This window comes from Botryllus schlosseri, chromosome 3 (genome assembly GCF_051294905.1).
Source record: "Botryllus schlosseri isolate E-star chromosome 3, Bs_hap1, whole genome shotgun sequence".
Taxonomy (NCBI): Eukaryota; Metazoa; Chordata; class Ascidiacea; order Stolidobranchia; family Styelidae; genus Botryllus; species Botryllus schlosseri.
In genome coordinates, this window is record NC_137238.1 from 10,928,584 (window position 1) to 10,951,281 (window position 22,698).

The 22,698-nt window shown below is 38.8% G+C and overlaps 1 protein-coding gene and 1 long non-coding RNA gene across 2 annotated transcripts in view; one reads left to right on the forward strand and one right to left on the reverse strand.

Moving 5' to 3' along the window:
• LOC145434894 (uncharacterized) overlaps positions 1-22,698 on the reverse strand; it is a 260,858-nt gene that overhangs the window by 198,169 nt on the left and 39,991 nt on the right. The gene's annotated exons all lie outside the window — the stretch shown is intronic.
• Positions 1-22,698, forward strand: part of LOC145434850 (modular serine protease-like) — a 65,864-nt gene that overhangs the window by 6,664 nt on the left and 36,502 nt on the right. Inside the window, exon 3 of the mRNA XM_080312090.1 lies at positions 6,182-6,318. Within this exon, the coding sequence (XP_080168216.1) occupies positions 6,182-6,318 (137 nt within the window). The remainder of the gene's footprint in view (positions 1-6,181; positions 6,319-22,698) is intronic.

Below are 22,698 nucleotides of genomic sequence, written 5' to 3' on the forward strand. Positions count from 1 at the left end.
ATAAATTTATCTTCAAGAAATCTGTAACACCTCTTTGGGGTATGGTGGTTTTACGTCACGGAGTCAAACCAGACCGGGGCAAAATTTCTGCGCTAGGCAACGCTTCACGTCCTCGAGCTAAGGATGAAGTTATTCCATGTTTCCTCCGGTCATTCGGGGCCTTCATAACCTATCTATAGCCAAGAGCTCAACATCAGCGCGAGCTGAAAAGTAGAAATCAGCGAGTCCGATTGTCAGAAGCTTTTCAGAAGGAAATCAGTTCCCTCAAGAACGCTTTGAGTGCTGATACTTCACTGCGTATTTTCTAAACATTGAAGTGGAAACCGTCATATTCGTAGATGCTCACGTCTCGGGGATATGTGGAATCTTGGATCAAGGTGATAATCCTGAAACATTGTCAAGTGGTCGCATTCGCGAGTCGTTCAACAAGGCCAGAAGAGACACGCTACCCTCAACTGGACCTAGAGAAACAATGACAATCGACTTCAGACTGCAACGTTTTCGCAACTTCGTTGAAAGGGGGCCTGAGGTCAAAATCCTCACCGACCATCATAAACCCCTCGTGGGTATATTCGGAAGCTCAAGGACATGCTCTATGAGAAAAACACAATCAAGATGCAGGGTTGTAACCAAGTCACATGGTTCCGAGTCACGAGTCAATCATACTTTTGTGGTTTTGACTCGAGTCGAGTCGAGTCGAGTCATTTTCAATTCATGACAGACTCGAGTCCGAGTCCAAGTCACCATTTAAAGGGTCAAGTCCGAGTCATGGCGTTATGACTCGAGTCGAGTCCGAGTCACAGTATTGAATTCATGTTCAACTCATGTTTTCAATCCTGCTTGGGTGATATCGAATTCCTTGTTTGCGAAACATGCTCATTTTGTCCCTATCAGAGTCTTGGCACGTGTTTAATTAGGCAGATAACGGACAGGTCCTGGCCTCATTTACCGATGCTAAATATAACTTTACTAATCTTAGAACTTAAAATCAAATATCTCTCTTGTCAGTCTGATACATCACCAATACAAGCATTCAGTTTTTATTATGAGCACATCGACGATAGCTCACGAATAGCTGATAGAGAACCAACGAATTCACGTCAAGATACTAGTTGATAGAGAATCGATAGATGCATGTTTATGTAGAGGTATTTACAACAGGCCAGCATGCTGTAAAAGCGTGCATGCAACTATGTGCATTGTGCAGTGACAACAGATCAGCTACCTTTTGATTATACTAAAGGTTTTCCCAATTGCTTTACAGACTACATCGCAGTTACAGCATTGGATGAACAATTGTACAATGGGGCTGTTCAAAAACATTTTTTCAAATTTTCCGGCTACTTCCTAAAATTGCAAGATTGCCTAAAAAATCAAATTTGGCTCAATTCCAACCAGTAGAAAGCAATGCTATGAAAGAAAATTTTAGACTAATTACAAATAGAGATTTTAGAATTTAACCGGCTATCTCATGATATTGTTACATTGTGTAAAAATATGATTCATAGCAAATTTGACTCAATTCCAATTAGAAAAAGTGAAGTTATTAGAGTAGAATATTTTGGATATGAAAAAATAGTCGGCTTACTATTATGTAATTATATTATATGAAAGAATTTTTCACTAAAAATACTTCATTTATTTTCAAATCCAAAATTTTTTCTCCTATCATATCATTGAATCTACTTTTTAAAATTAAGCCAGACTCAATAATGTTCTTTTTATGCAACGTAACAATTTCATCAAGTAGCCACCGAGTAAAATAAAAAAGAAGTTATTTTAGAACAGCCATATTGTACAAACATCACACAACATTAGCTATTCATTATTATACTCACGTGCACAATGCACATGCACATACCTAACAAAACGTCAAATGGACGAGGGGCATTGTGTGTTTTTACAGCAGATCAAATCAATGAGTTACACCTCAAAAATACTAATGTGGAAAGGAGATCCTCAGATATGTTAAAGCGGCATGGCCATAGAATGAATCCACATCTACTGAATACACGTTCTACTAGTGCACTAGATGCATGAATTGACAAGCATTTTTGAACCGCACTGAAGAGCATTGAATACTCATTCTTTCTAGTCGCCCAAAAAATGCAAAGAATCATCGCCTTCAAATCTACACATGAGCTTATCAGTCTCTTGACCATCTGAGTCATCTCATTGGGTCTAATTGAACTTTGCTTCAATTGTTTGCTTGTATAATTGAAAAGTCTTGAGTACTTTCATTGCGGAGGATCTATTACCTCTTCATCACTGGACGATTTTGTACAATGCAATATTGCTACTATGTATCATTTTCTGTTGTTTTCACGTTGGCATATCTGATATCAGACAAGTGCAACGAAAGCAGTGGTGACAAATAACGATGTCGGCAGAATTCCTCGGATGCGTTGATCTAGCCATTACGAGTCGCAAATTTCTTCATTTTCAAGTCATATAAAATAAGCCGAGTCAATGACTTGGGTCGAGTCATGCGTAATGACTCGAGTACAAGTCGAGTCAATCCAAATATTGACTCGAGTCGAGTCGAGTCATTTTCCCATTTCAAGAAAATGACTCGAGTCAAGTCGAGTCATAAAAAAATCGTGACTCGAGTCTGACTCGAGTCGAGTCATGACTCGAGTCATTACAACCCTGTCAAGATGCGACACCAAGTCATGTCGTACAAAGATGTGTTTTTTCCGTGAATCCAGCGGACTACCTGTCTAGACATGGTGGATCTATATAATTATTAGGGCTCTTCAAAAATGATTTTTTTTCTGAAATCGTACTGGCTACTTGATAAATTGTTAGGTTTCCTAATTTAGGCCTACACACATATTTGGTTCAATTCCAGCCAGTAGCCGCTTTGCTACAGGAGAGGAGAGTTTCTATTTATTATATCAAAATGAATAATGAAGAATTTGAAAATGTTCTTTTCACCCCATGAAAGTGTTAGGATGTCTATGGAAACGATGCTCATTTTTTTTATTTATGCGGCTCTCCGGAAACCCAGACCATCGCAGGCCCTCTCTACATCTGGTATAGGTGCCTGCTCCGGTCTGGGGGTTTTGAAGTTCTTCTTTGTATTTTGGGTTTTGAAGTTCTTTTTGTATTTTTTATATTTTCTAACTAAGGACGTTGAACAGTATTCAAATTAATGTAATGGTTTTTTTTTTTTCTCTTTTTCATTTCTCTAGTTAGTTCTCAGTAGTTACTACCCTGACGCATCTCAACGGGAGAAAGTTGGTTCTCCCGTGGCTTACTTTTTTGGGGGTTTTGGTCTCTATTTTCCTCCCCATTTTGAGCCCGCTTTTTGTCCTCTTTGTTATTTTCCTACTCTATCGAGTTTTCTCTCTATATTTTTGACTATTTTTGATACGTGTTTGCTGTTTTCTTCGTTTTCTAGTCGTTTTTTGACTTTTCGTAGGATTTTCATCTCCAATCCTTCATTTTCTATTCCTTCATTTTCTATTTTTTTGTTATCAATATCGAGAGCAATCTTTAGGTTTATTATCGTCTTTTTCATAATCGATGGAATGATCCAGTTAATTTTTTCCTTTCCGGTGTTGTACATTATTGTCTAGTTCGAGTCCTAGCGTTTTTTCGATTTTTTCTTTAATTTCTGCAATATATTCACAATCAGTGAATATATGTTTTGCACAGTCGTTACTCGAATTACAAAATTTGCAGTTCAGGAGTAATTTCCTGCCATTTTTGTCCTCTTTTATATTCCGTCTTCTTTTTTTCTGTCCGAATATGTATCCGTCATGTGCCGCCCGATAATTTATGATCATTTCACTATTAGTTATCATATTCTTCCCAAAACACTTGGTTCTGGTTATTCTTGTCCATTTTATTTTCTTTCCGTGTTGTGTTCGGAGTTCTATCTCATTTTCTTTGAGATTTTTTATTCCTTTATACAATTCTTTGTGGGAGCTCTCTCTCCACTCTTCCTCTTTCCATCCGATTTTTTTTGCCAATTCTATGCTATCCACCCAACTTTTTGGTGTAGGATATTTGTGTCTTTCGTTATTATTATATAGGTTGGGTCGGATGGCTTAATGAAGAATTTGAAAATTTTCTTTTCACCCCATGAAAGTGTTAGGACGTCTATGGAAACAATGCTCACCAAATTCGGTCCAATATCAACCAGTGGAAGCGGAGTTATTGCCGTCGAAAAATTTGGATTTGAATAAAATAGTATTCACGGTGACTGATTCTTGGTTTATTTATTATAGTTGTGCTCACCGTAAATACTATTTTTTTCAAGCTCAAATTTTTCGACGGCAATAACTCCGTTTCCATTGGTTGGAATTGAACCAAATTTGGTGAGCATCGTTTCTATAAACAGCCTAACACTTTGGTGGGGTGAACAGAAAATTTTTGAATTTTATGTTATTTACTTTGACATAACAAATTGAAACTTTCTTCTCCTGTAGCAATGCTTCTACTTGTTGGAATTGAACCAAATTTCATGTGTAGGCCTAAATTGGGTAACCTAACAATTCTATCAAGTAACCAGTAGGTTTTGAGAATACAGGTCATTTTTAATTAGCCCTAATATTTATAGATTTTGCTCTAAGGTCAAGGCTAATAGAAGCCAACGAAGTGGGAGAACAGTGTATCCCAGAAAGCATGATCATCTCTACTTGAGTAAACCAGTAGTAAAGGGAAACTACTTGAGTACTTCGAAAAAGTTTAAGTACTTCGTTACCGACCATATCTGATAGTTACATCACAATGTCAAACTCCGTCACAATGCAAAATTGTTATTACCATGAGGTCAAGAATTACTGCATTATAATAAATGCACGTTAGGCTCATGTGCTCTGTACGCACGTGAAAGAGCCAGTACGATGGTAACGAAATGCAGCAGGACTGAAATATAATCCAACATGTTATGATCATGATGATGTCCTGTATGCAATGCGCTGTTCATGGAAAAGCGGATTTTCATATTTACTAGGATAACGTGGCACTTAGTCATTTACTCGGGTCCGGACGCCTCGTGAAATCATGATCACTACCAGAGTATTATGTTACTGCATATATATTTATTATTGCTATTTTGCTATTTTGCTATTTTGCTGTGTACTGCACCTAGTTTTTTAAAAAAAATATTTCGCTCGGATAGCGTTTACTATAGGAATTTCGATTGCGCACGTGGCTAAATAATTTACCAATTATCCGTGGTCCATGTATTTGTTGTGAGCACAGAACGCTTGAAAAGATAGTATTTATCCCTCAAAAAGTCAAATCATTACGAAAATATGTTCACGTAGTTAACGAATGTCAAAGAACATGTTAAATAGCCGTTAATGTTACCGTTAATTGTAAATTAGTTTCCAATTATCGTGCAATGAGCATGACGTTGTTCTCCACCTAATTTCTCCAATACAGTGATTCCTAGAACGAGGGGCGCACCCGTCTTGAGGCGCGTGATATCATCTTAAGGGAGTTGCGAAGCCTCTCGAGAAAAATGACCCTTCCGCAATTCGTAATGAGTTTAATTTGTGATGAAACTTGCAAGTTTCAACAATCGCAATATTCTTAATTACGTCATAACTGCGTCGTACCCTTCACACACTGATGCTACATTTTGACTGATACCTAACCGTGCGCTAAACAGATTTTCCCACTGAATGAAGTGTAACTGGTGGTGGCCATTGGCTGCAGCACATGCGCCAACGCTTTTTAAATCAGTTTATGGTCAGATACGTTTGAGCTGAAGTCAAGTGGGAAAATAGTAAGGTTAAGGCACTAGGATCGCTAAAAGATCTGTGTCCTACCTATGCTACCATTGCACATGGGTATGTTTCACAAAATATTCAACTATAGGGACTTTTTCGCGCTTAGCGAGATTCAACTCTAGCTCATAATTTTTAATCCATCTATAGTTCGAATTCCATATTTGAGAAGTGTCGAAGCAGCCAGAACACTTTACATGCCACCGAAAATGCGTTTGGATTGCAAACTTTCTGGTTGAAATTTCTCCTATTTTTTGATATGACGATAACGGGGCGCAAAATTTTCCACTATCATCAAAGGGGGTGGTTCGAAAAAATTTCGAGAGACACTGATCCAAACGGTGAGCAAAGATTTGACAGAGAAGTTGCTTTGGATTATTTTTTCACGGACTGTAACGACGTGTGTCTGTCTAACTCGCCATGTGCGTTTTTATCAGCGACGGATCGGACGAGCCGTATGCTGCATCGTATCAGGATAATGGGACGTTGTGTAGAAGAATATCGCCTGTATACAGCAGACTTTGTATCCTTCCTCGCAAACTCCAACAGCATAAACAGTTATTGTGCAGAGATGGTAAGTAAATGAACTCGAGATATATCACTGACCCGATTCGAATTCAATTTATATTCACTATTTCACATATTCCAACTTCACATAGTGAGCATAACTTTTAGACGGACGTCTTTTAGTTGCTTGACTTTTCTACCATCAAACTATATCAAATCACTTTTGCGCCTATCTTCAAGACAGAGTCATGCAGTGGCGGCTCGTGACAATATTAGGTGGCGGGGCGAGTGGTGCGCACAATTTTTTTTGTCCAAATAACGTCACAATTGTGTATTCCATCACAGAAATGACACTTCGTGGTGGTCACACACAGTTTGTATGGGTTATAGAAATTAGGCATGGTTAATTAAGCTTACGTATCTAAAATTATTCGGAAGAAAATATGAAGTACAATTATTCATACCTGCATATTGTAACGTTTGTATCAGCAGACCCATTTCGCGCGGCGTGATTTCATAGTTGCAAAATGTTCAAGGAGCAGTTCATTGAAATCTAGAATACCCAGAATGACAGCGTTGAGTGAGAATCGTGAGCACATCTAATACATCGAACCTATATCTTTACACGTCCTGATTCTAAGAAAAGTCTCAATGCATTTTAATGTCCTGAAACCGCGCTCAGATTCTGTTGATGAAATCGGAGTGGTCAGTATATGATGAATAAAAGCTAACTATAACTGCAGAAAAGTTGATAGAAAACGATTTTTCAACGATGGCAATTTTTGGATATTCGGAATATAAGGAAGTCATTTCGAGCCGAGCAATGTCTACCATCGTGCAATATTGAGACACCGTTGACCGTTCGCAGTAAACCACATACTTCAGATCACGATACCCAATTTCGTTCCAACTAGAGACACTGCCTCTAGCACCAGCACTGTAAAAGTGTATAACTATGCGTCCTTATCCTCGTTGAAACGTCAGCCATTCATTTTTATCGAAATACGTTTGGCGAAAAGATGAGACTGCGCTTTTCTACCGGATACCATTAGATAAATGGACGATTTCTATGCAGATAGGGACCGTGTCTCTTTACGTTTAATTGATTGCTTCAAGTCTAAATGAAACTGCATAAAAGGCGAACGGTGCAAAAATTCAACACGATTCATGTTTGCACTTGACCTGACTAACAATCTGCGGATACGACCATACCCCGAGCTATTGTGTATGACAGGGGTAACCAGCGAGGTGCCCACGGGCCTGCGGTAGCCCACGTATACTAGATGAGTAACACGCGAGCCTGTTTTAAAATAGATCGAATAGCAGCACTTAACATTAAACAACTTACATGAAACTTGTGAATTACAATACATATATATAAACACTCAAAATGATGATATCAAATATCCTCAAATACAATTAGTCATATGTCAAAATGTAATCGAATCACAGAACTAAAAATACGACACAATCCCTATACAGGCAACATTACGGAATGCCATCCCCGGTTATCTTGAAATGGCGGGGTGTTATAATATGGTATGTTGACAACCAGGACAGTAAGCCCATTTACATGGCCGTTTGGGTCAGCTTCGAAGCTGACTCGTCAATCCGACTCTCTCGTTTTTGAAAAAGAGAAAAAGGCAGACGGCTTCAATCCGTCTTGAGCTCAATCCGTTCCGCAGAGTCGCTTGGAGACGGCTTGAACAGTACGGTACTTGAGAACGAATCCAGACTACAGCAACATACCAACATTTCATGTTCATATTTCACGAAACCGGCACGTATTTCAACTGGGTGAATGTGAAAGCTCTATCAGTACATGATACTACTTTTATAATATGCACGTGGTCTTATTTGTTCAGCGTCACAACTTATAAAGCGGGTACAGCCAACACTATAACTTGCCCAACTAACTATCAGAAAGAATATATACACGGTGTATTTGGTCATTTCAGGAATTGTGTTGAAGTATTTCTGGATATCTCAACTGCCGTAGCATATTCCCGAGCTGAATCCCAAAGTGCTGCGTATCACTCGAGATGCGATAAACATGACCATGTGAGCTCGATCACTTTGGCAAGCCGTCTCATGACATCACTCCAAGACGACTTGGCTTCAAGACGACTTGACCATGTAAATGGACTTAATGCCAAAGGAGTAAACAACATTACTAATCGGTACCAGATAGGAGTGAAACACTAGCAGGTTTTCAATGTATGTATGCCCATTACGTATCGTATCTGTTGACACAGCTAGATTCCCTTAGTACGCAGTTTAGTACCATGTTTCTGACTTTCTGTAATCGTTGCTGCTTCCAGGTACAACGAAATGTATTGAGCCTGTATGCTAAACACTGAACAGTTTCAGGTTGAAATTGTAACACCGCTAAAAACTATTTATTAAAATAAATTTGAAAAAAAAATTATTCAAATTTTTCTGTATACCCCAGGAAATTGTTGAGCTATCTTCAGAGACGATGCAAAACAAATTTCAGCCAATTCCAACTAGTAGAAGTGGGGTTATGTGAGTTTGTCGTTGATAATCCAGCGATAAAGGATAATCCGAGAATTATCAACCGAAAACTGATTCATAGACCTATCGTTGCAAACGGCTAATTGTTTGCTCATTGTGAATCATAAACGGTCAAATAAATCAAACAGTTAGACATGGTAATATGTTCAACGTACCGCAATATCCTAACTTAAGAAAGACTTCTAGGGCATTGCATCCTTCTTGTATTGAAGAGGGCATGATGGAAAATTGATGTAGACAACATTGTCAAAATAAAGCAACACGGTGTGGTCAGCCAAAAACTGCTGCTGTTGAACGTCCGTGGCAAATTTCTGAATAAGGACCAGGGCTGTGGAGTCAGAGTCGGAGTTTGACTAATTTTCGCTTGATATTGTCGGAGTCGTGAAAACTGAAGTAGCTGGAGTCGTAGTCGTGGACGAAATATTGACTGGCGTCGGAGTCGGAAATTGTGGAACTCTGCTCAACTCCAACTTCTTTGTCAAGAAAACATTTGCTTTCAAAGTTGTCTTTAAATTACTGATAGTAACTATAAGAGGATTTTATGTACCATCAATCACTGTTATTAGTAACGATGCAGATCAGGGGCGGCCAAACCGTGCCTCGCAGCCTAAATGTGGCCCGTGATCAGGTTTTGTGTGGCCCGCAGGGTAATTCTCGAATTTAGTTATAACATGAGGTAAAATTGCTAGCCCAACCAAAATTTGAGTAGCCTGACCGCGTTTTTTATGATGACTAAAATATCAGTTTCGACGAATTGTCGTAACCGCACCCCAGCGACATTCATCGCAGATATTCTTATATGGCCATAAAGTAGTATATTCCGCAGCAGATTTGGTAGAATAATTTTTTTTTTAGTTCTTCGCATGATTTATTGTCATATTTCTTTCATTTACTATTGAAACCCCCTTATGGTAATTATGAAAACGCGTAATTTCAAGAATTGAGTCCCACTATACTTGAAATTAGACAATAACTTGTCGTGCAACATGAGACTCCGCTTGTGCGCCCGAAGCGAGATCGTCGGCGATGAAACATTGACAGAGGCATGCTCCACCGAAATCCTCGATATTGTGATCTCGAAAACAACAAATAATCCTGCCCTAGCCAAATGAGCAGTGTTGGGATCAGGTCACTACCTTCGAGTAACAAGTCATTTCAGGTCATTGCATAATTCGACTCGGGTCAAGTAAAGTCACTCGAGTTTTGCAGGTAACTCGAGTCAAATCGAGTCAAGTCAAGTCAAGTCACGAGTCAAGTCACAATTCATGTCAAGTTGACTTTCCGAAGTATAAGGCATGATTACATCATTTCATTTTGCTAGTTGTCTGAAATACAGATTGAGTCGTCATTGATTCTGAAGCGAAGAACGAATAAAGAGGATAACTATACATTTACGTTGTATCGCACACATATACGTAGAACTGTTAAACTACGAAAGTAATTGCATAGCCTGAGTTTATATCTACCAGCCAAAATAGCGAAACGAATTGATAAGATGAAATACATAACCATTTACTTGTACATATTGATATGATACAATTCGAGCCTGTGAAAATGATTGAGAAGTATAAAAACTTTATTCGAATTCAATTTCAATAAAGAGAAGAGATTTTGCCAAGGTATGAACATAGAACAGGGATGGACATTTTGCCATTAAATAACTTTGCTACCAGATTACGACGACGTAAGCTGTAAGCTACGATCACCAGCGTTTCGCGAATAATCTACACATATGGCGGATACAGTGAATTTATCGTCACCGATTACTTGATGACTTGAAATTGACTCGAGAATTTTGCTTCGAGTCACGAGTCAATAAAAATTTCTGATTCGCCGAGTTAAGTCAAGTCAAGGTATACGGAAAAAGATGACTCGAGTCCGACTCGAGTTAAGTCATGACTCGAGTCATCCCAACAATGCAAATGAACCCACACTGTAAACGAAAATGGTGTGTTCCTGCGATTCACACTCTAACGCAGGATGTGTTTGGAGTCATCACAACTCATGGGTACTAAATATGTCATTTACATCTAATCAAGTGGTGGGAATAAGCCAAACACACCCCTACACACACATATCATAAAATACACACCCCAAGTGTTGGCGTTTGGGATGAATTGTTAGCGATTATACCTTTTGTCTGACAAATATCAAGTTTGGGATTCAATCCGCGCTAACCGCTTCTCCAAAATTTGACTGTTGAAGTCCGTGTCGTCTGGTTAAACAGGCAGGTTAACCTGGTCCGAACGAGTAAATTCCCCTACGCATATAGCTTCAGTGACAAGTTAGCATTCGCTGTACTAGGTTGTGTGCCACATCGACATGAATGAATATGGCTAAGACCGCAATATCATATCGGACACTGTGTTACTCGTGCTTTGGCTGAAATTTCACTCTGGCTGCTATAGTGTGACCTATGTATCTCAAGTGTGTGGCAAGAATACGACACATTATGAAGTTGCCACGATATTAGTTTTAATTTCTTTCATTCCACGGCAAATGCACAATTGTAGGTATCTGTACCAGGGTTGTAATGACTCGAGTCATGACTCGACTCGAGTCAGACTCGAGTCATGAATTTTTTGTGACTCGACTTGACTCGAGTAATTTTCTTGAAAAAGGAAAATGACTCGACTCGCCCCGAGTCGATATTTGGATTGACTCGACTTGTACTCGAGTCATTACGCATGACTCGACCCAAGTCATTGACTCGGCATATTTTATATGACTTGAGGATGAAGAAATTTGCGAATCGTATACTAGCTAGATCAACGCATGTGACGAATTCTGCCGATATCGCTATTTGTCGCCACTGCTTTCGTTGCACTCGTCTGTTATCAGATACGCCGCCGTAAAAACAACAGACAATGACACATTAAGTAGCAATGCATTGTAAAAAATCATACTGTGATGAAGAGGTAATAAATCCTTCACAATCAAAGTACTCGAGACTTTTCAATTGTACAAGCAAACAATCGAATCCAAATTCAATTAGAGGCAATGAAATGACTCAGATGGTCAAGTACTGGGAAGTGATAAGCTCATGTGTAGATTTGTAGGCGATTATTCTTTGCATTATGAGGCGGCCAGAAATAATGAGCATCCAATGCTCTTCACTGTGGTTCAAAAATGCTTGTAAATTCCTGTATCTAGTGCAACAGTGGAACGTGTTTCATTGGATTTATTCTAAGGCCATGTCGCTATAACATATATGAGGACCTCCTTTCCGATTTTTAATTGTAACTCATCATTGATTTGATCTGCTGTCAGTGAAACACACGTAATACACTCCATCCATTTGACGTTTTGTTAGGTAACTCATCATTGATTTGATCTGCTGTCAGTGAAACACACGTAATACACTCCATCCATTTGACGTTTTGTTAGGTATATGCATTGTGCACTTGAGTATAAATAATGAATGGCTAATGTTGTGTGAAGTTTGTACGATAGGGTTGTACAAAAATAACTTCTTATTTATTTTACTGGGTGGCCACTTGATAAAATTGTTATGTTGCATAAAAAGAATACTGAATCTGGCTTAGAGAGGAGCAAATTTATTTGAAAATAAAGGAAGTGTTTTTATTGAGAAATTATTTCATTATAATATAATTACATGCTAGCAGTAAGCCGACTATTTTTTCATATCCAAAATATTCCCCTCTAATAAATTCGCATTTTCTACTTGGTATTGAGCCAAATTTGCCATGAATCATATCTTTACACAATATAACAATTTGGGATAGTGTGAATCTCTGAAAGGTTCAGGTTCGTGTGAACATGAACGTGGACCTCATGACGTCACGTTACGTCATATTGCTAATTCCAACCCTATCTTTCAATGAAGTGATGGCCTATAATAATGTACACATTGTACACGATACCTAGCGACGATTCGGGTCACATAATGCCATAATGCCGAAGTAGATATTGGTGTTTTAAACGTCGCTGAAGGCGGGGGTAATAAAGTTTGCTGATCCGGGAGAATGCTAATCATGTGATTGAAAACTGTTAATCGGGGTCCATTTTAGGCGGAGATAATAAAGTTAGCCGATGCGAAAGAATGCTAACCGTGTGAATAAATACTGCTAATCGCGACGCATGAAGTTGGAGAATGTTACGCGCGATGGTTAGTCGCGTGTCCCGAGTTTTCAATCAAGTGGCATAATCTGCTGCATCATAATGCGAAAATGCGTTATATATAGGCTGATAGTTGGTGAATGAAACTAGAGATCCCAGAATCTCCATAATGAAACAGCAACCTACTAATGACTATACTGCCACTGTAATAGGTAGAACTATCATCATCGCGAAATGAAAGTCTTGTCCAATTCGTACGGTACAGCTAAGAAACGGATATCGCTTTGCAATGGCGGGTGGGCCTACATAATTCATTGATTGTTTAATGAAGCCATAACCCAGTAGACAATCGGCACGGTCATTATCGGGAATAATTAGACGTAGGAATGGTACGCAGTTTCTGTAGATAACTACAAATCTATAGTAGTTCCAGTTAGTTAAATCATGAAAATAACACTAGCTTTATGCACCGCAATCAACCGGTTTCCTTAATCCTGGGTTGATGAATCCTGGCGAACGCGCTAATCGACTTTATTACTAATCCGATCAAAATTGACCCCGTACGCCTGCTAGATTTTTTCATGAGAAAATGATATCAATTTCATTGATTGGTTGAATAAGCATCATTCACTGGCTACGTATTTTGCTCGTGATGTTTTTGATTGCGGGTCAAACTCAAAACGGAGAGTCACTACATATTCACAAACGGAAACCTGGATATTTCGAGCAGGCTTTTGTAACAAAGCAAGTAATAATTTGAGATTGTCAAGGTGCATATTAGGGTTGTCCATAATTTGGAAAATCTTACGAATCCTCCGTTGTAATGTCTTATTCTATAGATTATTGATAAAAAACGACACTTAGCCTGAAAGAAGCTCACAGGAAGGCCGTTATGATTTCGTGCAAAGCGTTTGAAAGTAGCTGCCGAAGAATGGGCGTGCCACCGACCATATAAGGGCGAGAAGACTAGCAATCACGAAACCACGGCTCTTGATTGGGTAATCGGCTATGCTTCAATGACCACGGCAGCAGCATCTTGCTGTATAGGTGATCAAGGAGTCTGCTACCGGCGGCGATTCTGAAAGCGCATTGTATGTAGGTTGACAGATAATGATTTAGGATTGATTCAGGGTATGTTGAGGTACGAAATACATGATGAACAACAACAGCTGCTTCACTAAAACGTCTAAAGCGTGACGGCTTTATTGTGAAGGAAACCGGCGTAGCCTATATGCCTTGTTTTCTACGAGGGAAAGCATAGGCGCTTATGCAAATAGCGACGGATTCCTAGTTTCAGAAAGGCTATATCATTATTGAATACAAAGATAAATGACACTACAATTTGTGTGATCTTATTGGGCTCAGGTTGTAGTACATAATTGAAGTTTTGAATGCTCTGGGGATCGGCAGAATCAAACGTCGCTTAGGCTTGGCACTTGCCAGATGTTTACAGCAAATTGGATTAACTTGTAAGTGTTTTCAAAGTCCCTAATGATGCCGCAGAAACGATGTTTAAATGCAAGCACAGACTATGCTTGATATGATGTACAAACTATGCTGGATGCTATGCACTATGCAGCATTGTCTGTGCCTACTTTTACACCCCTTTTCTGCGCGCTATTGAGGACTTTGACATATGATGTCCAGCATAGTATGTGCTTACTTTTACACCTCTTTTCTGCGTCATCATCAAGCACTTTGACAACACTTGCAAGTGAATACATTTTGATGCAAGCATCTGACAAATGCCAAGCGTAACCCGCTGATTCAGCCGATCCTTAGAGCTTTCAAGACTCCAACTATGTACTACAACCTGAGCCCAATAAGATCACACAAATTATAGTGTCATTGTTAAGCTTTATCTTTGCATTCAATAATGATAGATTCTTTCTGAAACCAGGAATCCGTCGCTACTTGCATAAGCGCCTATGCTTTTCCTCGTTGAAAACCAGGCATATAGGCTACGGCGGTTCCCTTCACAATAAAGCGGTCACACTTTAGACGTTTTTGTGAAGCAGCTGTTGTTTGTTCATCATGTATTTCGTACCTCAACATACCCTGAATCAATCCTAAATCATTATCTGTCAACCTACATACAATGCGCTTTCAGAATCGCCGCCGGTAGCAGACTCTTTGATCACCTATACAGCAAGATGCTGCTGCCGTGGTCATTGAAGCATAGCCGATTACCCAATCAAGAGCCGTGGTTTCGTGATTGCTAGTCTTCTCGCCCTTCTATGGTCGGTGGCACGCCCATTCTTCGGCAGCTACTTTCAAACGCTTTGCACGAAATCTTAACGGCCTTCCTGTGAGTTTCTTTCAGGCTCAGTGTCGTTTTTTATCAATAATCTATAGAATAAGACATTACAACGGAGGATTTGTAAGATTTTTCAAATTTTGGACAACCCTAGTGCATTTATGCTCGTTTAGTGTTGATTTTTAAGGCTGCCAGCGCCATGTATAGAGAGTGACCCGCAGTTGAAATGCAATTAATATGAACCAAAGATGTTGTATTGAAGTGAAAATAAATTGTAATATATGAAAAAGGTTCACAGTGTAGAACCTACCAAGGCTCTTTTGTGAACGCGAACCTCTAGATTTCCGAGGTTCACACACAGAACGCAAACGTGAACCTCACGTTCACACCATCCCTAAAACAATATCATCAGGCGTCCGGTAAAATTCGAAAATTTCCATTTGTAGTTAATTCAAAATGTCCTCTCATATTAGTAACATTCCGGCGGCTATTTCGGGAGCTGAGCAGGAAAGCTGACCTTTTTTAGCCTACCACCTGATAATGTGAATGAAAAACTGGACGTCTACATGAACATGCATCTGTTGATTCTTTATCAGCTGATATCTAGACGTGAATTCGTTGGTTCTATTTCAGAGAGCATTTAGAATGAATTTGTTGATTCTCTATAAGCAATAAGCTAATTCAGGATTGAAAACTTGAGTTGAACATGACTTCAATACTATGACTTGGACTCGACTCGAGTCATTACACTATGACTCGGACTTGAGCTTTAAACGGTGACTTGGACTCGGACTCGACTCGGTGATGAATTGAAAATGACTCGACTTGACTCGAGTCAAAACCACAAAAGTATGATTGACTCGTGACTCGGAACAATATGACTTGGTTACAACCCTGAATGTACAAAATATATCGGGCCTATTTTGCACGGCATTAGTGTATAACCGCAGTTTGATGCAGATTAAGGGTATTCAGAGCTGGAAATACTAGATGGAGTTAAATTTCAGCCACAAACTTACGTGAGCAGTACGCAATATCGGCGTAGCAAGAATTCAACTTGGAATGGGACACAAGGTGACGTCATGGAACAATCATTGAATTCGGCGAAAGGGGGACTAAGTGGGGGCAAAGTGTCCTGGTTATTTTCACATCTATATTGTTGTGTTATTCACTATTTGGTAGCTTTATGAATTGCACACTAAGCCTAATCGACAATTCGCATACAGCTTTCGGATCGTATCAATGGTTCGATCTATTAAGATTAATCTAGTACTGCAAGACTGTTTAAGCTTATCATGATGTTATCTGCAGCTTCACAGCTATCAAATTCCTATTTCCGATAAATCAATTATAGTATACATACAAATATTCTGATGATCAGATTTAGGTATTGCATCAGTTAGTCAATCGCACATCATAATGGAACATACAAACTGTCGTCACCAGAACAGCTGCTGAGATGTTTCGCAACAGCTAAGTAAAATGGTTCGGTATATGCCGTATATCCGCGCTAACCAGACCAGACTGGCTATCGTGTGGCCGTATTAGTTGTCAGGAATCGGTGAAGAAAGGCTCTTTCATGATTGAAAATATCTGGATGGTGAGTTACATTCGTATCGGTACTATAGTAGAAAAGAACATTTGTTCCGTTTCGTTTCCGGTACAGATCCGATTCCTGATACTCGAGGAGCTCTACTGAACATAATTGTATGTAGCAAGTTGGAATTTTAAACGTACCTGTAGTGACGATACATTGAATTCACATACATTGTTGTATCACCAGTACCGATAACAATATACAAGACACAGTAGCTCAATGACTCTAATGGAGATACTGTTGACAGGTCCAGCATCAGCTATGAATATTAACTACGGTAATTTGGGTTTGAGCAACATCGTTTGTAAGTGCATTGAAAAAAAAAACGATTTGATCGTCGTTATATAAGTATTATGATTATCAAAGCACATCGCGACTTGTTTAAGTATAAAGGGTATAGCCTACCACTGACTATGCAGAGTTATGTTATAAGCCTATCACCCTGTCATTATCACTGAGTTATATAAAGAATATATGTTATGGTAGGAAGGTAAACATATTCTCTATTCTACAGCAGACTTGGTCAAAGATCGCAAATTTGTGGCCCATGAAGAATTAAATTATCGACTTTTCCTCATGAGAAAACAAGTATAACATACAGACAGCAAAGAGTTGAAGCATATGAAGCATATGAAGCATTGGTATCTGAGGTGAGCAATGGACATTTGATGAAAGCTTTCGATTTCTATAAATTGGGGCCAGTAAATGTTGATAATATTATGACACGGGAGAAAATATAACGTATTCATCCTATATTGCTATCACTATGAATATAAAAGACTTGACTAGGAACAGGCTTGCCTTATTGAACATATTTTGCAGTGGACCCCTGAGACTATCGGCTAAGAGTATGTGACCCATCAGCCAGACTACTTCTTTTGAAACTACTTCTCTTAGTTTTGTTCATATATTTATTTTCATTTGAAGCAGTATGAGATGGATATAACATAGCCACTACTATATACTTGTCATTCAGTAGAAATTTACATCTATCGCTTGAGTAGCAATGCGCACTACTTTAGTCAACTCGGTGTGCAACAGTGCATGGATTAGCTGGGTCTTCAATGTTTTGACCAATATGAAGAGGCAAACATAGAGTTGCCAAAGTTTAATAAACTCTTCTTTTGATCAATATAAACAAATCCTAATATATGCACTTGTTGACTCATGATATGAGATACACACAATCCGTGCATATCCACAAATCTGCTTCTTGTTAGACTCAAGGACTGATTGCTATTAGTGGCAGACTCTTACTCTGTGAATGTGGAATCAAATATGTTGTTGGTGAGTAATATTCTATAGTCTAATCTAATGTCTGGTTTCCCTGGAATTGCCACAGCAGAACTGTATAGTGCGGGACAAGCCAAGCTTACTCTACAGTAGGGGTGTTCAAAATGACTTTTTATTCTCAAATTTTTCTAGCTATTCGATAAAATTGTTAGATTTACGAATTAAATCCTACACACCAGACTTGGTTCATTCCCAACCAGTAGCCGCACTGCTACGGCACATGAAAGTTTCTTATTTAATATTTAAAAATTAGTTCGAAAAAATTCAAAATTTTATGTTCACTCATGAAATTGTAAGGTTACCTATAAAAACGATGGCCAACAAATTTGGCTAAATTCAAACCAGCCGAAGCGGAGTTACTGATGTCGACAAATTTGAATTTGAATAAAATAGTATTTACGGCGTGCCAATTGTAATAAATGATTAAAGAATCGGTCACCGTAAATACTATTTTATTCAAATCCAAAATTTTGCAACCTCAGTAACTCCGCCTCTACTGGTTGGAATCGAGCCAAAGCGGTTAAGCATTGTTTCTATAGACAACCTAGCAATTTAATGGGGTGACAAGAAAATTTTAAATCTTTTGTTATTCATTTTCATATGATAAATTAAAAACTTTCTTCTGGTGTAGAAATGCGGCTACTGGTTGGAATCGAACCAAATTTGGTGTGCAGGCTTCAATTAGTAACGTAAAAATTTTATCAAGTAGCCAGTAGAATTTAAAAGAAAAAGTCATTTCTGGATACCCCTACTGTACAGCGTACAGACATTTGCTATTCTCATGCTCATAAGATGAACTATGATTTGATACACCTTTTTGCGATTTCAATAATTCTAATTCTAATTAGATTTAAAAAAAAAACTGTTAGCTATAAACATAATTTTATTCTAATTTCAAACTGTGTAGCTATAATATTAATTCCACTCTAATTCATAAAAAAGTTATAGTTGTAATTTAATTCCCATCCGATTTGGAAAAAATGGATCATTTTCCAGTTGTATAAGTCTGCCTTTTATATGTGGTTTTCATCAAAACTTGGCATAAATTTCCATCTTGTCCATGCCTAATTGCCTACACATACCTTGATTGTGCATGGATATGTTTACTTAAGCGTTAAGTTCACACTATCAGGCCACAGTCTGTGCTGCAATGCCTTAGCAAGGGAAGCATCTGATTGTTTGTGAAACATCTAATTTTTTTGTAAATACTTTGTGAAAATCAATATACTTCGTAACGGCTTCTATTTTTGTAGTCTTTCGTTAAGTTATCAATCTTCCAGTTTATGCGTGTGAGCAAATGTGCTCGTTAATTGGGTTGTGAACGGTGACGTATGGTCCAATGAGGCAGGTGAGGCCTACAATGATAATGATTAATGATTAATGATTAATTGCGTTGTCACAGGTGAGGCACGACACGCCCGTGCCCGCCCGACCTGCCTCACCTGTCGTCTGGGTGCATGAGTAAGTGAAAATCGTGAAAAGCCTCAATGAGTCGATGATTGTTGATGTTTTACATCGATTTTCATAAATAACTAAATTTGAACATTTCTTCACCCAACATCATCAATTTGCATGATTAATATTCAAAAATACAGCACGAAAGGAGAGGTGAGGCACAGGTGAGGCACGGGCCTGTCGTGCCTCACCTGCGACAACGCAATTAATCATTAATTGCTCGGAATTCATAATAACGGGTATTAATCAATTGCTAGCGTCACACTGATTCCGAAAATCTATATATTGCCAGTGCCAGAGCAACAGACCCCCCCCAAAAAAAAAAAAAAAATCGCCTATGAAGGTGACATTCGGCATTATTACAGACAAGGCCATCGCAGAGAAACAATGGCCTGGTGAGGCACAAACAAATCCACCTCCTGCACTATTAGCTAACAGTTGGGCAATCGAAGCGCAGTGAAACACGCTATCGATTTCGGAATCCAACACTTCTGTACGAATTATATAGTAGCGACGGCCAATACGTGATGCGGAGCCAATACACTCTCTTACTTATGTAGCTCTTATGTATTTTCCATCCTTAGCTACGTTAAATTGTGGTATATGATAGCCACTTGCATAGGCTGCATTATTGTTGTTTGTGTCCTTCATGCTGTTTTCGACCGCAATAACTACAACCCCTATTTGTGGTATGTGATAGCTATACTTATATACAGCCAGCGTTGTTGTTGTTTGTGGTCAGTGGTGACAATCCCAAGTGTTTTTACGCTAGATCTACTGCAGAGGTCTCAAACTCAAATATGCTCGCGGGCCAGTTTTCCAGTTTTGACGACGCCGCGGGCAGCAGTATTTATAGGGATATTCTATGTCTTTCCAAGTAGGCCTTATTTTACGGGAATGAATTGTCCTATGGAAGCTGAGCCGATCAAGCAGACTGACGGTAAACACACATCGTCAAAATGTGATATACCCTTGTATAAATTTAGGCCTGGCACGAAAGAATCATCATATTTATAACTATTTGAATACAATCGTTGTTGTACTTGATATATGATAATTATAAAATATAGACACCATATGGGCGGACTAATGTATGATGCTATTAAAAAAACTCTCGGGTTATAATTTTGCTGCTATTACTGTGAATATTTTGTATTTGCAGATTGCTAATAGAGACTGATCTGATATCAAAACATTTTCAAGTTGAGTCTTGTACTTCCAATCCAGGATTCGGGTATACTTCTGATTAGTAGGCTATTAATCTAATAGCCAGATATCTTCAAACATAGGAGCAGAAAATAAGATAAATATAATAAAATATATTAATGAATGTGTCCTTGTGATTGAAATATCGGAACGCCGAACGGCCCATTGTTGTTACATCGTTGGAGCGTACCACTATGGTACTCGGTATACCTTTAAGTGGCTTTAATAACATGGTTAAGCGACCAAAGATGTAACTAACAGATTGCCAATGGTTACCATAACTATACTTGCATGCTTGGTTAGCGATAAATTTAGCTGCGATCTTCTGATTTGTTACTATATTCCCCTGATACGCGATTAGTTTATTGCGTCCATCATTCTAACAAATTCACGGTATTTCGATTCACTCCGAGTCCACTTGAGTCATTTTCATTTTGGCTATCGAGTTAACCCGAGTTTGAGTAATTCTAACAAAGGTCGCGTCCAAGTCCAACTCACAAATTTCAGTCACGAATCGCCAATGGGTGAGGTTTTGTCATCATGAATTGGAAATGGCGAAATATTGAATCTTCCACTGCATGGTAGCATTTGCTATAGATGTTTGAGTGAAGTTTGATGAGCAGTTTCGGGCATTCGAAGCAATTTATGAGTGAATTTTCACTATATTACTTGAACAGATATGTGAAACTTATATGTTGTCACATTAATAAAAATCTAAAATTTCGTCGCGGGCCGCACGAAATGCTCCGGCGGGCCCCGTGTTCGAGACCTCTGATCTAGTGTATTTTGACTTGACCTCGTGTTCTAGTGCATTTTCTTTTGAAACTCGGCAAATCTAGTGTTTTTTCACTGGGGAAATTTGTACCCTAATGCTCTTTTCATGAGCTTGAAGTAATTTAGACCGGTCCTACATGTATTGTAGAATATGGAATTGCAACGGCTATCAATAGTATGGTCTCTATACCCGCTGCTATTTTACGTGCGCGTTTGTGTGTGTGTTTTTGTGTTTGTGTCGGGGGGCGTGCCTCATCAGCCGGGAATCTCACCGCACGTCACTGGTTGTGAATATGCATTTTGATTTCAGGATAATGCCACAAGTTCTTTCTCAAGATAGTGACTCAACCTTCGCCGAACAAGAGTGTTTTGAGGAAACCTGAAGGAGGCGACTTCCCAATATTACATGGGATATGGTCTTCGAGCAGTATTTTCGGTGAATTTTTTCTCCGTCGCTGGGATCTCTGTTTTTGTTATTTCACGAAATATATATCCATTTTATTTTATTATGGTTCAATTGTTATCGAATATATGGAATCAATACTGTTTATTTGCAATAGTGTGCCATTTGGAAGAAGATACAAGATTTCTAGTAGGGTGTATATATTGAAATTACATTCTTATCAATTCTAATGGCTGGGGTGAAATATCCGATGTACACTGCAAGGGAGAGGGTGGATTCTGGTCATATACACCCACAGCGTTACGTAAGTTCTGTTTTCGTGTACCACCTTTCGGGATGTGAATAACCACTCTTTTCGCTAAGAGTGCATAGCTCTACAGAGGCGACCTCCAATACATGCAATTGATTGAATTCATTCATTAACTTTGACTAAATTTCGTGCTTCGCGCGACCAGCATATGATTGTGCGCTGTACAGTTGATCACGGAGTTTCAATGGCATATAATTGTTAACAGTTTCAAAGCGTCAGTCACAAAAGTCTTGCTTTCAATGTTATCTACTTCGGTTCGTTCCTATCTGACGACAAAAATGGTCATCTACATTCAAGTGGCCCGCCTAATGGTTCGTAAATCTTAATTGGCCTTTTGCCACAAAAGGTTGGCCCCGCCTGCCATAGATAGAATTGGACATTATTTGCAAATAACAATTCAGTTGCATGGACACAGAAAGAAGCAATATGCATATTCGCGATGCAGTCACAAATTAATTCAAATTTTCGAATTATACCATGATATTGTGACAGAGAAAATACATCGTCCGCTTGTAAAATTGATGAAAATATAATTAT